Below are 14430 nucleotides of genomic sequence, written 5' to 3'. Positions count from 1 at the left end.
ATTTAGGCCTAAACCTTGAACAGTATTTCTTAGTTGGAATGAAAGCCTTAGTTGCGCCAATAAATCCCAACAACAGCCACGAGCCTTATTAATTCATCTGACATCCATTTAGGCCTAAACCTTGAAGAGTATTTCTTAGTTGGAATGAAAAGCCTAGTAGCCTCCAAGATTAAGTCCCTGAAGGCTTACCATTTAGAATTCAATGTTGGTAACATCATCAGTTGATCCCACTGTACAGAATTTAAAAACTGCCTGAGACCTCTGTAATCACCTTTATGAAAGTAAAAGCCCTTCCCTTTAGCCTTGATGGTAGTTACATCTTTAAGTAATTCCCAGATCAATACATTTGATCACTGTCATCCAGGGTTTCCTTTAGTTGCAATATCTTAATGCATGAATAATCACTGTTGATAATCAGATCAAGAGTATTACTTCGTCTGGTTGCCTCTCAAACATGTAGCTGTAGAAACCATTATGCAATAAATCCACAAAAGTCTTGCTAGTATGCACATGACCAACCCACAAGTTCCAGTCAATATCTGGAAAATTAAAATCCCCCATTATAAGACATTCTGATTTATTGGCTCACTTGTTCCTCTGCACAATTGCTCATTATACTCATCAGATTCATTAGGCCTATAACACACACCTACTCTCATTTTTCCTTTGCCAGTGCTTATGTCACACGAAACAGACTCAATTTCATTGTCCACCAACATCAATTGGAGGCACTTCCTTAAATTTTGTGTTTCCTAGCTAACAGCATAACTCCCTCCTCCCTTCCTGTCCTCACTATCCATCCTGTACACATTGCACTCCCTAAATTCCAATTCTGCACTTCTTCTATCTGTGTGACACTGTCTCTGATATCCCAACAATATCTGCCTTTGATTTCCTGACTAGCACTTCAAATCTCATCAAAGTTATTAACTGTACTCCTTGCACCAGTTCCTACACTTAGTTACCCTAACACAGCTCATGTATTTACTTGTTCCACTATGACTCCCTGCAGTCCTGGAAATCTGCAGCACCTTGCTTTCTATTTCCAGGTTGCTGCTCATTCTAATAGAAGTAGTGCAAGAATCACTTTTGCCTCTCCCTGCGGCCACTGTTAACCTTTTAGTCTGTGTATCACCCCAAGGTAGCAGTTTTCTGACCCACCTAACACTGCCTCGATAGCATCAGCAAATATTCTTGCACCCTTTCTATTTAAGTGTACCCCATCCCTGTAGAAGCAGTCTCTCCTATCAACAAGCACAGACCAGGCTGAAAAAAATTCTACCCCTTGAGCTTTGCACAATCTCTCCAGGGCTGAATTGATTGACAAGGCTCTCATCATATACTCTCTTCTATCATGTCTGGGCAGAATCGCAGACAATTTCACATTCAACCCTAACTCGCGACTTTTTTTCAACATTTACTTGTACTTGTTGAGTACATCTGCAGATCTTACTGTTAATGTCATTAATTCCAAGTGTACAACAGTATTGCAATATCAACAATATGCCCTTAACAGATATCTGCTCTACAAAGTCATCAACTTTTGCCCCTGGCAGACATACTCTGGTCCTGTTCCAACTATCTTTCTTTCATAGTATATTTCCCGTCTCCCTGACAATAGAGTCACCGACAATAACTATTTCATTTGGGACCAGTGCTCTGCCTTGGAGATTGCCTCTGTATTGCCTGATGTAGGAGTGAGCTCAGTTGTTGAGCTGGGCAGCTGAGCTTGATAGGTCCCTCGTATTAATTTCTTCAAGAACATTTACCCTACACCTCAAACTCTCATAGACACCCATCAAAATGCTGAGTTGATGCCTAATTTCTTGACACTATAGATACCTAGCAGACACAAAGGCATCCTCCTTGGCTTGATCATTTTAACATCAATTAAAATAGCATGCCCCTAAGTTAACTGAGCAGCTGACACATTGAACAGTGAGTGAAACCGGCTTCTGACAATGACTACATGTGATATTTTCAGCATTTGTAGCTGTTTTCTGTGTTGGACTTGGCATATTTATGTAGCAGCAAATTTTCTTTAGCAAAAGTGCGATAGACTGCTTTGCACAGATTTTTCTGATTTTGAGCTTAGAATTCAAGCATATTTTCAAGAACACATGCTATTGTCAGTGACAGTTAGCAGACTTTATACCTGACTGTAGGTTGTTGGCAGAAAGCCATTGGGGAATTGACTACCCTAAGCAATTATGGGATTTAATCAAGCTTATGTGGCAGCTTTGACTTTGGGAAATTTCCAAATGCATAATTTTGCTTACTGAGGGAATGATTTTGTAGTTTTGATAAGGCTTCTCCAGTTAGTTGCATTAAATCAGATAAAAAAAATTAAAATAAAATTAATTCTCAGGTAGAGTTGGATAATTGTTCCATCGGTGGATTACTGATATTAGGAGTGTTATGTTATAAAATTAAATGTGGTGAGTTGTTTTAAATAATTTGTGGCTAAGGTAAAGAAATCCAAAATGAGAACCATGAGAAACTTTGGGAAAACTTAACGGGCAAAATCATTTCCTGCTACCGCAGTTTCTCCCTGCATTTTCAGTAAACAGATTGTGTGTGTGTGTGTGTGTGTGTGTGTGTGTGTGTGTGTGTGTGTGTGTGTGTGTGTGTGTGTGTGTGTGTGTGTGTGTGTGTGTGTGTGTGTGTGTTATCGGTAGTGGCAGTAGAAGTCTATAACGGTGTATTGGTTAGGTATTTCTCATTATTAAAGGCAGATTATTGGAGTTCATGAGTGTAATGCCATCATGGCTGAAATTTACTTACAGATACACCTCCAGACTGCCTCAGTCTTAGGGTGTTTATTCCCCCTTCCTGCTATTTTAACCCAATATGAAAACGACTTCTATAGATGATACGTGTTATCGGTAGTGGCAGAAGAAGTTGCTTTTCTGCTATCAGGTTAAAACAGCAGGTGGGGGGGGATAAACATCCTAAGACTCAGGCAGTCTAGAAGGTATACCCATTAAGGAAATTTCAGCCCCGAAGGCATTATACTCATGAACTCCGATAAGCTGCTTTTAATAATGAGAAAAAACTAATCAATACATAGTTATGACTTCTACTGCCACTACTGATAACATGCACCATCTATTTACCGAGAATGTAGGGAGAAATTGTTGTAGTCGGAAACAATTTTGCCCAGTAAGTTTTCCTGAAATTTCCTATGGTTCTCATGTTGACTTTCTTTTCCTTCACCCAATTTGTTTTTAGCACTAAATGTTGCAGCCTCAGAATGCGTGGTTGTATACAAGAAGCAAACGTTTAATAATACATACTGTCTTTTGTCTTAAATTACTTTTCAACATACATAAAAATAAAAGTCACAAAACATCCATGTTCTATACCTAAAAGAAAGGGTTGCAACATGCAGTGACTTTGGTTCAATCAGATTTATTTTACCTTTTGCTGGACTAGCTCATGCTTAACGACCATGGGCTGCAAAATAAGCACAGTGTGATTAAGTTAACCTGCATATTAAGTTAACCTCCAGCATACCATTTGTTTATCACAACCTATTTCTGTTTGGTCCTATTCCTATTTCTAAGTGTCGCTAAATAGTTAATTGTAGTACCATTTCAGTATAGATCAAAAAGTGCTTCTTAACCATAGAATATTGTTTTTCATTTAATTGAGATACTGCAAACTTGATTAGAATTTAGAATCAGCAAAGCATTTTAATGAAATTAATGTCCAAGTGATAATCTGATTTTACATTTTATGGCAGCACATCAAACACAAATTTCTTATACAAGACTTTTGCATGACCACTGTTTCTGTAAATATGTACTACCAGATATAGCATTTAAATATTCTTTAAAAGAATAGTTGTATATTGTTGAAATGGCTTTAAAAGTCTAATAGGTTTATCAGGTTATTTCCAGTTTAGAGATTGCTAGAACTCATAAAATCCTTTGTAATAAAGAAAATGAAATATATAAATTAGGATTTATGTGTAGTAAGCTGAATTATATATTTATATTTACTTTGGAGAATTAATTTGTTTATTTTTCCTACAGTTTGATGAAGGCCAGAACATTTTTGAAGGAAAATTGACAAGTGAAAATTTGAAAAAGTTTGTTAAAATGAATAGTCTTCCTTTAGTAATTGAATTCAGTCATGATGTAAGTACTCTTCTTTCTCTAAGGGGGAAGGGGTACTGATTGTGTATGTTGCTATATTTTAATTTCTAGATGCCACTTTTATTAATATTATGAGAGAGAGAGAGAGAGAGAGAGAGAGAGAGAGAGAGAGAGAGAGAGAGAGAGAGAGAATTTCAGTGAATTTGATATTTGATTTGGGATTTTAAACATCACTTAAATTTTAAATGTAAATTATTTTGAAGTTTGCTGTTTCATGTTATATAAGTGAAACAGATTGTGGTAGTAGGGGCAAATGATGCAAGAAAGCAAGCTTATGTAGCATCAACCCAAAAAAAAACAAAACACTGCCCTTCATATATCCCACCATTCCGATCTGTCCACAAGGAATCCTGGAGCATTACAAGAAAAAGTTTTGAACACTGTGAGAGAGTTAGTGAGGTGCAGGGTTGCAATATTTGGAATCATAGGAGCATTTTTTTTTTTTTGAAGCAGAGAAAGATCAAATGGTAACAGCAAATATGGAATATATTCATTTATTGCAAACATTTTTACTAAATTGCTTATGAATACTATGAAAAGACCAGAACAGTGTTTCTTTTCAAAAGAATGCATAGCAGGCCATATTTCTTATGTCACATAAAAAGTAACAAAAGTATTTCTTATCCCAATCGCGTAGTTTCATGATTTGGCAAACCTTGCATGACCTTTAAGGTCTCCCTCCCCACCTTAGTACTAATTATATATTCCTTTGTGGATATTTGAAGAAAATAGTTTTTTTTTTTTTTTTAATACTCTTCAAAAATTGCTGAATTAAAAGAGCATTCCACAAGAAACTGCACTGATTGATGAAAATTTGCAACTTTGTTAATTGGGAATATTCAGTTTACCAAAACTGCCTTATTTGCACTAGTAAATAAAGTTTTTTTTTTTTTTTTTTTTTTTAACAAAGATATGTCAATTTATTCAACTGATATTGCAAAATAAACTGCTAGTTTATAATACTTTAAAGTTCATATCTTGCATATATTAAGTAATTTCACATATTAACCTTTGTGCAAAAATATGCAATCAATCTCATGCTTATTTATGAAGGTCTGTTACAACATTTTATTTAAATGTAATATTAGTATACCGTAATACTATCACCATTTACCAATATTTTTATTTAGTTTTTTTTTTTTCATTTTTTTTATAGAACCTCCATGAAAGGTATAAGAACCTAGGGTAGTACTTACTACTGTGTATGGGTTCAAGTTTGGAAAGACAGAAGAAGAAAATCCTTGTTGATATGGCCTTGAATTTTAGTAGATTGTAATTTTAAGGAAACAAGTGTGAAGGACAGTTGTTCAGAAAGATGAAGTTGAAGGGATAGATAAGGAAGAAGAAAAGTTGGTTTTTTGTGTGTTTGAATTTGGACATTAAATGGATGTCGACTGGTTGTGACACGTGTTCAGACTGGTTTGGAAATAATAGAAAGAAATATAGAAGAACAGTTAAGAAAGAAATACAGTATAACCCAGTGATGGTATTTAATAACATAAATATACAGCAGGAGCTTTCGAGGCTGACGAGCCTCTTTGTCAACTAATAGATTTTTCTTTCTTAACTATGGACCCCAGTACACAAGGCCCTTTCGTGATAATAGAAGAACCGTACTGGTGGAAGTATCTATAGAAATGGCAAACAGGAAAACAGAATATCTATGAGACAGCATGGGGGAGACATTGTAAGAGATGGTCATTAACTGACTGGCCTCTTTTTGAATGGGGTCTAGAAGCCTGTTGGAAGCACCACTCTCAGATGTGAGAATAATATTCCGTGGTAGGGTAAATTTGAGATTTGTACAGAGTGAGTTGTGCTTTAGGATAAAAGTAACATGAGAGTGAATGAGAAAACCCATTGATTTTGAGATGCAGAGGAAGGCAGCAATATTAATGGTGTACTTAAGCTAAGAGAGATTAGTCAGAGTCATCCCTAATAAAGTTATATGATCTTGTCTAAAAATCTGATGTCATTGAAGATAAGCACAGGAGCTGTAGACTCCTTTTTGCAAGATAAGACAGGACTGACCTTTAGAAGGATTAAATTAACTGAATTATCTTTGCCCCATTGGAGAATTACCTGGAGATCAGAATTTAAGGAATTAGTGGTGGATATTCGAGAAATTATAGCTGTTTATGTAGTGGAAGGTTTCTCAATCTGGAAGGTGGAATGAAATGTTCTACCATTGGCCAGACACTGACTGAATCCATATTGGCGATCATTGGTCAGATGAAAGGTTTTGAGATAGTTTAGGATTGGCGGTTAATGGATTTCTTCATTATTTTGAAAAGAGTACAGATAAGAATAATGGGATTTCCAGCTAATTGAAGGTCTTTGATTTGCAGGAGGAAGAGAGTGGGAGAAATAACTGAACCCTGAGGAACACCAGCATTAGTGGATAAGTTAGAAGTCAGAGCCACATGCCATCACTCTGAGTGGTCAGAGAGAAAAACTGAATACCCAACTGCAAAAAAAAAAAAAAACAATTGGCAGTCCATAAGACGGAATCTTGTTAAGAAGTCTTATGTCAGATGTGATGAAAAGCCTTAAAAATGTTGAAAGCAACTGCTTGAGTTTCACCAGAATGTTACATTTAATTTTTTCTTAGATGTGTAATATAAACAAAAATACCACAAGTGGATTGACACTGAATCCATATTGGCGATCATTGATTAGACGAAAGGTTTTGAGATAGTTTAGTAGTTGACGATTAATTGATTTCTTCATTACTTTGAAAAGAGTACAGGTAAGAATAATGGGATGAAAGGGATTTGTAACCTTACTGGCCACCATAGCAGAGTGGTCAATGCGTGGTGCATAAGTACATGTGCCTTGAGTGACTGGGGTTCAAGCCCGTGATTGCTAAATACGGTGCTGTTTCTTGTGTTTCACGGGCTACCGGTCCACTCAAAGAGTGGACCGGTAATCCGTGACTACTAAATATGATTAATATTTGTATTGATTGATTTATTGTAAACTCCACTGACCTGGTGGTTGTGCCGAAGTATAAACAAGAACATTTTTTATTTTTTTTAGGAATTGACTGGATATAAGAAAATTTCTAAGCAGAAAGGGAAAAAAAAACATCAGTGGAATAAGAAAGTGTAAAACGGACACACATCAGGGGCATTAACTCTGGAGCACAGGTTTAAGAAGTGGACAGATAGAATCAGGGCATGGCAGTCCATAAGACGAATTTAAAAGAATCATGCCATTTCCTGGCATGATTCTTTTAAATTCTTCTGACATCCTTTTGACAGAAGACCATAGGAAGCTTTCAAGGGAGTGTACTGGGAATGGTAGAAAGTGACTTACCCAGATCATCAATACAAGAGTTAGAAGAAAAGTAGGATGTTTGTAAGTCTGCTTTATCTTTAGCTGAGAAGGCAATAGAACCATCAGGTTTTAACAGAGATGGGAGTATAGATGAGCAAAAAATTGCAGCCAGTAGCTTTGGCAGGAGACTAGAATGTTTGGACAACATGCAACTTTTCTACTTGTAACTTGTTCAAAATCTAGTTTGGGCTGATTAATAATTGCTTTGCAATTGTTGTAAGCTTTAGGCAGAAAATGAACCTGGAGATTTGGATGTGAGCCAATTATGATATGTATTGTCCTTGTCTTGAACAGGCTTAACAAACTTATCGGAAAAATAACTAGTAATAACAGTAGTGGCAAATGATGCAAGAATAGAAGGTTATATAGCATCATTCAAAAAAAAAAAAAACCACATACTTCACCTATCATACACTCCAAGAATTTGTAATTCTTCTTTGGCTTTCTAATTCTTCCTTGAAAAAAGTTTTGGGAAAAAAAGGGATTTTAAGGTGAAGTGTGGAATAAAGGATTTCTTACCTACAAGAATAATTTCACTGACATGATCTTACCAAACACTGATATCAGAAGATTTAAAATAGTAATCCAACCAAGGAAATGAGTAGATATTTTGCAGGTTGACCCATTGTACATTCTTGTAATGCCAAATGTTATAATGATTTATGTACCAATATCGAGCAATGATGATGAAGAGGTTGAAGAAATGAACACCGAAATTGAGAGACTTCTAGATGAGCATAAAACCGACTACACTACCATTATGAGGGACTTCAATGCTAAGATTGGAAAGAGAAAACAGCACAGAAAGGGTAACTATAGGAAATTTTGGAATTGGTGAAAGACTTGTGAATTTGTAGAATCTCGAGGAATGTCAGTAATGAACACTTTTTTCAAGAAAAGGGTGGACATGGAAAAGCCCAAATGGATTAACACCTAATGAAATTGACTTCATCCTCACTAACAGAAGATATATCGTGAATGATGTTACCGTCCTGAACAAGGTAAATGTTGGAATGATCACAGAATGGTAAGATGCACACTTGATATAGATGTAAGAAAAGAAAGGTAAAAACTGACTCGAGTAAATAATACGAAGGTCTTTGAGATAACAGAAGAGGAGAAAAGGCAGTATGTACTGGAACTTAAGAACAAGTTTCAGCTTCTGCAGACCATTTCCTGACCAAAATATTGATGAGGAATAGTACAGCTTTCTGAAAGTGATAAAGCCCAAGAAACCTAAAAGTAAAAAGAAATCCAAAGAAGAAAAAATTAGCCAGAAACACTTGTCATGATGAACTGAAGATGACAAATGAAGAGCAACATAAACACTGACAAGAACAAAATTGAGTATACTGAGTTATGTAAAGCCATTAGAAACAAACTCAGAGAGGACATAAGAATTTTTAACAAAAGAAAAGTAGAACAAGCATTAAGGGAATTACACAAAGGACTTAAATCAGCAGCCATGAGCAGAAAGACAAAGATACTGAAACTGAAGAATAACAATGGTGTACTTATAAATAGCAGAGAATTATATAAGGAGCAAGGGAATGATGCCAGCACTGGAGAAGATGGATTGCAGATTAGTAACGCATATAACATACCCAATATCCTTCTTGATGAGGTAGAACATGTGTTTGAAGGAAATGAAGAATAAGAAAGCCCCGGGGGAAGATGAAGTTACTGTAGAGTTGTTAAAATTGGAAGCAAGAAACATGATACAGAAACTGGCAAGACTCTTCACAAAATGAATTAGGAAAGATGTGATGCCTAAGGAGTGGAATAATGCAATCATAGTTTTGGTGCATAAGAAAGGAGATAAATCAGAAATTGAAAATTATAGACCAATTAGCTTGTTATCTCACAGCTACAAGTTGTTCACAAGGGTCATTACTAACAGATTAGAAAGAATAATTGATGAGAATCAGCCGAAAAAGCAAGCTGGCTTTAGGACAGGACTCTCAACTACTGATCACCTTCATGTAATATCACAGCTAATAGAGAAAGTAAATGAATATAAAACACCCTTGTGTCTGGCATTTGAGGATTATGAAAAGGGATTTGACTCCATACAGCATAAGGCAATGTTTTGGGCACTGGAAAGACAAGGCATAGATACCCCCATATATTATGATTTTGAAGAAAATATATGAGAACGCTACCTCCTTTATTAGACTAGACAAAAACAGTAGCAAATTTAAAATTGAGAAAGGAGTTCGAGAAGGAGACACAATATCTCCAAAGTTGTTTACTGCTGCCCTTGAGGAAGCTTTCTGAAGATTAGACTGGTCGTAGAAAGGAGTCACTGTGAAGAGAGTACCTAAACCATTTATGATTTGCAGATAACGTTGTGATGCAGATAAAGCCATGATCCCAAAGAATTAGAGGTAAATCAGTTCTGCAGAGTTATTAAGGGTTTCAGACTAAGGATGAATATGGCTAAAACAAAAGTAATCATTAACAAGTATGCCAAAGAAAGGGATATAATGATTGAAGGAGCAGTAATTGAAAAGGTGGATTCATATGGATTCTAAGCTGGCTTTAGGACAGGATTCTCGACTACTGATCACCTTCATGTAATATCACAGCTAATAGAGAAAGCAAATGAATATAAAACACCATTATGCCTGGCATTTGTGGATTATGAAAAGGGATTTAACTCCATTCAGCATAAAGCAACTTATCTGGGACAAGTCATTATCTGTAATAATGATAAATGGCTGGAAGTCAAGAGAAGAATAAATTTTGGGTGGATAGCATTCAGGAAATATAGTCACATACTGAGGAGCAATATCCCAATTTATCTGAAATGTAAAGTAATCAACCAATGTATACTTCCCACCATGACTTATGGAAGTGAAACTTGGGCACTCACCAAAAGAATGGAAGAGAAGCTGAGAACGACGCAGCAATGAATGGAACGAATTATATTAGGAATCTGACTGTTAGATAAGAAGAGAAACACATGGATTAGGCAACAAACTTAAGTAAAGGACATTCTTATCAAAACTAAAGAACTAAAATGGTTTTGGGCAGGACACATAGCTCGAAGACACGATGATAGGTGGACTAAGAAAATAACAGAATCTTCTTCTAGCCCCTCTTGAGAGGAGCTAGAAGAAAACCTGGAAGAATGGAGATGGACAGATTAAATTCATGAGTTCGTGGGTAGTAAATGGATGGCCATTCCACAAAACAGAAGGAACTGGGAAGTTGCTGGAGAAGCTTTCATCGTGCATTGGATTAAAAATGGCTGGTGATGAATGCCAAACATTGAGGCTAAGAATTGCCATGAGAAAAATGCTTCATTGGAGAACTGACCCTCACTAAGTTGTGATCTGAGGTGCCTAGAGGACCACTCATCTCGACTGTGTACTTAAAAGGGTTGCTTGTGAGAAAAAAGATCAAGCATGTTGGCTGTGTGGTTAATATTGTCTGGTAGGTAAATGAACAATCTGTTTGAGCTCATTAGTAATTGCAAAAGCCTCAGCATCTTGACCAACTGGATCTGTGTTGCTAGAAAATGGAAGCCAGCAGGAGTTGTTAGCATTAAAATCATCAAGGAAAATTATGTCAATGTTAGGCAAGTTGGATAGGAGAAAGTCTAAGTTTCAGAGAAAGAAAGTCAAAGGGTTCCAAGTTAAGGTTTTTTTGAGAACAATATAGGTACCAGCAAATTTGACAGAATGAGAGGGCAGAGACATTTTAAACCAGAGAAGATTGAAAAGAGGTGGTTCCAAATTAGTAAGAGCAAGTACCACCTTTGAAGTGAACAGAATTGTACAGTGAATAATTCAGACAGCTGAGATCATTTGTTGAGGAAACTGATGACACTAGCCAACATGATTTTTACCTCTATGAACTTAAATGCTGTTTTTAAATAATTTTTATGTGTGATGTCGAAAATCGCCATGACAGTTTCACATCACGTCACAGTTATTAATCTAGTTACGTTTTACCAAAATATGCCAATTTTGCATAATCTAGCCAGTAATGTATGACATGCTGATTTATTTTAAGAGATATAAGCTAATTTTCATAATTTGAGCAATCGATTATGGCCTCTCAATTTTCTTGTGATAAACATAACCAGATTTCTACCTATGGTTCTTAGGTTCAAATTCCAATGCAACAATTTACAATTTGAAGAGAGCACACTTAGTGTTTTTGGTAAGGATTTTTGTAGGCTGTGCCAAGGTTTTCCAAGGATTAACTAATCTTGACATGTTCTCAGGGTTGTAAATCTATCCTCCAAGCATTAGATAAGAAAAGGAGGAATTATCTCTATGATATCATGTAGAATGCTTCTGTGCTGATATTCCCCATTGTTGAATCAACTATATAAATAGTTTACATGTATTCCTCACACTCACAGACAAAATCAATGATCGGATACGCCCCGGAATCGGAGGCCTGCGGACCCATATCCTGACCCAAAAATACATCAAACCACCAACCCTAATTTTTGAGTGAGAGAAGACAACAAGTCTGTACTTTTAAAAACAAATTAAATGCTTTGAGACCAATTTACATAATGAATCCATTCTTTTAACACTAAAAATAAATATTAAAACATAAAAAACATTAAGAATCCTCTGAGACCTTAAGAAACTAAAAGAATTTTGTTACTTCCCCAAAGCAGATGGGACTTTTCGACTAGTCATGATCACAGGAAAGTGAAACCGTGGGTACTGCGACGGATAGCATGGAGATTAGTTGCAATCTTGGTGCATGCTTGTGAAGGATCATGCATTTGAGATGGGGGTAGGGGTGATGTATATTGACCAAATTCGATGTAATTTCATTTCAAGCATCTCCGCAGTTAATAATTTGATGTAACAATGTTGGATGCTCAGTTTTTTGCTTCATTGAATAGAAAGGTGTGGCCTTCACTGATCGTATGGAATGCAAGTTCTGAAGCAGAGTAGTGGGATGAAAGGACGGATGTTGAATGTTGCGTGCATTCTCATATCAAGTGTACAGTGAATAGATCCCTGGTATTGAAGTGTTGCAATCCTTGAAAGATACATTGTAGACTAAATCATTTAATTGGAACGTGATAAAGAATTGAACTTCGTGATTATTAAGGGCTGCATGTATTTCATTGTGGGTTTGGCCAATTTTGAATTGTGAAAATAGTCTTTGAAAATACTATTTAGTTGTTGAACCATTGTTTAATTTATCATAAAGCAATAAAATATTTTTGTTTTATGTTATTATTATTGGTGACTGGTGTGGTATTATGTAAGCTATGCAAACTAAACTGTGCAAACTAAAGGACCACCAAATACAGAGGATGCGGAAAGGTCAGGAAATGACCACCGCATATCCCTGGAGAAATATGGCCTTAGTTGCTAATGCTCCTAAAAAAAAACCAAAAAAAAAAAAAAAAAACAACAGACGATTTAAGTTGGCATAAAATGTCTGGCAATGCTTTCGGACGCATTATATGCATGTGTGCCTTGACATTTGCATAGCCTGAGGAGACATTTTCCCATGCATGGGGTGGTTGACCTTAATTGGTTTGTTTATTACACTTTGGGGAAGACATTGTTTGACACAAAGAAGTTTATTTGTGAGGTGGAAAGGAGGCCTCCTTTGTACAACACATTATTAAAAGACTACTCCAGCAAAGAAATAAAGGCGAAGTGTTGTATTGAAATTGGAAAATAAATGTTTCCAAACTGGAATGAACTATGTAGTGATGAGAATAATCAGAAAGCTCAGTTCTGAACTTCATATTTATTGTAAATATTACTTCTATTTTAGTACTGTTTCATTAATTAACGAAATAAAAGTTTGTTCACTTGAAGAGACATTTTATTGGTAGATTCTGGGTTATCTGTGTACGAAATCACGAATGTACATAATTTAAGTTAATAAAGAACCTTATTATTATTAAATAAGGTGAAAACAGCAATCAGAAAACTGCTGAGGAATATCCACTGCAACAGTACAACAATGTCGGCATTAATAAATGAGGATCACATGTGGTCTCTGTCTTCTTCCAAAACAAATTATGAAAACCTTTCATTTCAAGCATAACTTCAGTGTCTTTCTTTTTTGAAAAGTATTGTGAAAGCAATGAAAGCATGCAGTAAGTCACTACAGAGTCGTGGCCTGCATGATAGTGGGGGATAAAATAATAATAAAAAAATAATGCACGCAACTGTTTCTTAGCATAAAAAAATCGCCAAAGGAATTGCAACAGATCATTTTTGAAAAATGAAAAAATCGTAATTCATTTCTTCAATGTGTATTGCCTGTACTAACACAAAATCGAAGAAATTCATCTGTTGGAAGCCACCTGGAAATGGGTAAAACTGGTGTAAAACTGATAACACTGCAATGCGCATTTAAAAAAAAAAAAAAAAAATATTGTAATTGTTTTTAGGGATCGATATTGGTACAGCACCTTTTCTGGATGTACATTTGATCTTCTTATGAAATTTCAAGAAAATATTTATATTGATAGCTGCGTTATAAACTTAAAACCTGTGTCTCATGAGCATTCTTAAAATCAAACACTAATTCTTTATTGCATAAAAAGTGGCACATTAGAGCCCTTGTTGCTAATGCACCAATAAAATCCAAACCAAGCATGAAAAGTACTCCGTTACAGTATGGGTAGTGGAGAATTTTCGGCTTCAAAAGGATGGAAAGTACTTGTCAATATTCCATCTGGAAATGATGTAGAGTAGTGGAAAGACAGGAATATGTGTTTTATTCTGAGAAGTCCCATGCAGTAAAATAAAACAGGGAGTTAGCCTTTATGTTACCGAAAGTAATTCTGTAAGACACATCGGGTAGAAATAAAATAATATTACAAACAAAGAAAACAACATTTCAGAAATACTTCAGTTATTGACCCATAAAATACAGCACATAAAGTATAGATGTAAACATTGATATTGATTTCTGCATTACAGTA

The 14430-nt window shown here is 35.7% G+C and overlaps 1 protein-coding gene across 1 annotated transcript in view; it reads left to right on the top strand.

Annotated features, from left to right (window-relative positions):
- The window catches only part of LOC150083164 (protein disulfide-isomerase-like), a 544047-nt gene that overhangs the window by 107085 nt on the left and 422532 nt on the right, over positions 1–14430 (top strand). The window contains exon 4 of the mRNA XM_090377883.1: positions 4038–4142. Within this exon, the coding sequence (XP_090234009.1) occupies positions 4038–4142 (105 nt within the window). The remainder of the gene's footprint in view (positions 1–4037; positions 4143–14430) is intronic.

Source organism: Mastigoproctus giganteus, chromosome 7 (genome assembly GCF_048544385.1).
Source record: "Mastigoproctus giganteus isolate SK-2022 chromosome 7, ASM4854438v1, whole genome shotgun sequence".
Taxonomy (NCBI): Eukaryota; Metazoa; Arthropoda; class Arachnida; order Uropygi; family Thelyphonidae; genus Mastigoproctus; species Mastigoproctus giganteus.
The sequence above is the reverse complement of the archived record's forward strand: the minus strand, read 5'-3'. Positions and strand labels throughout refer to the sequence as shown.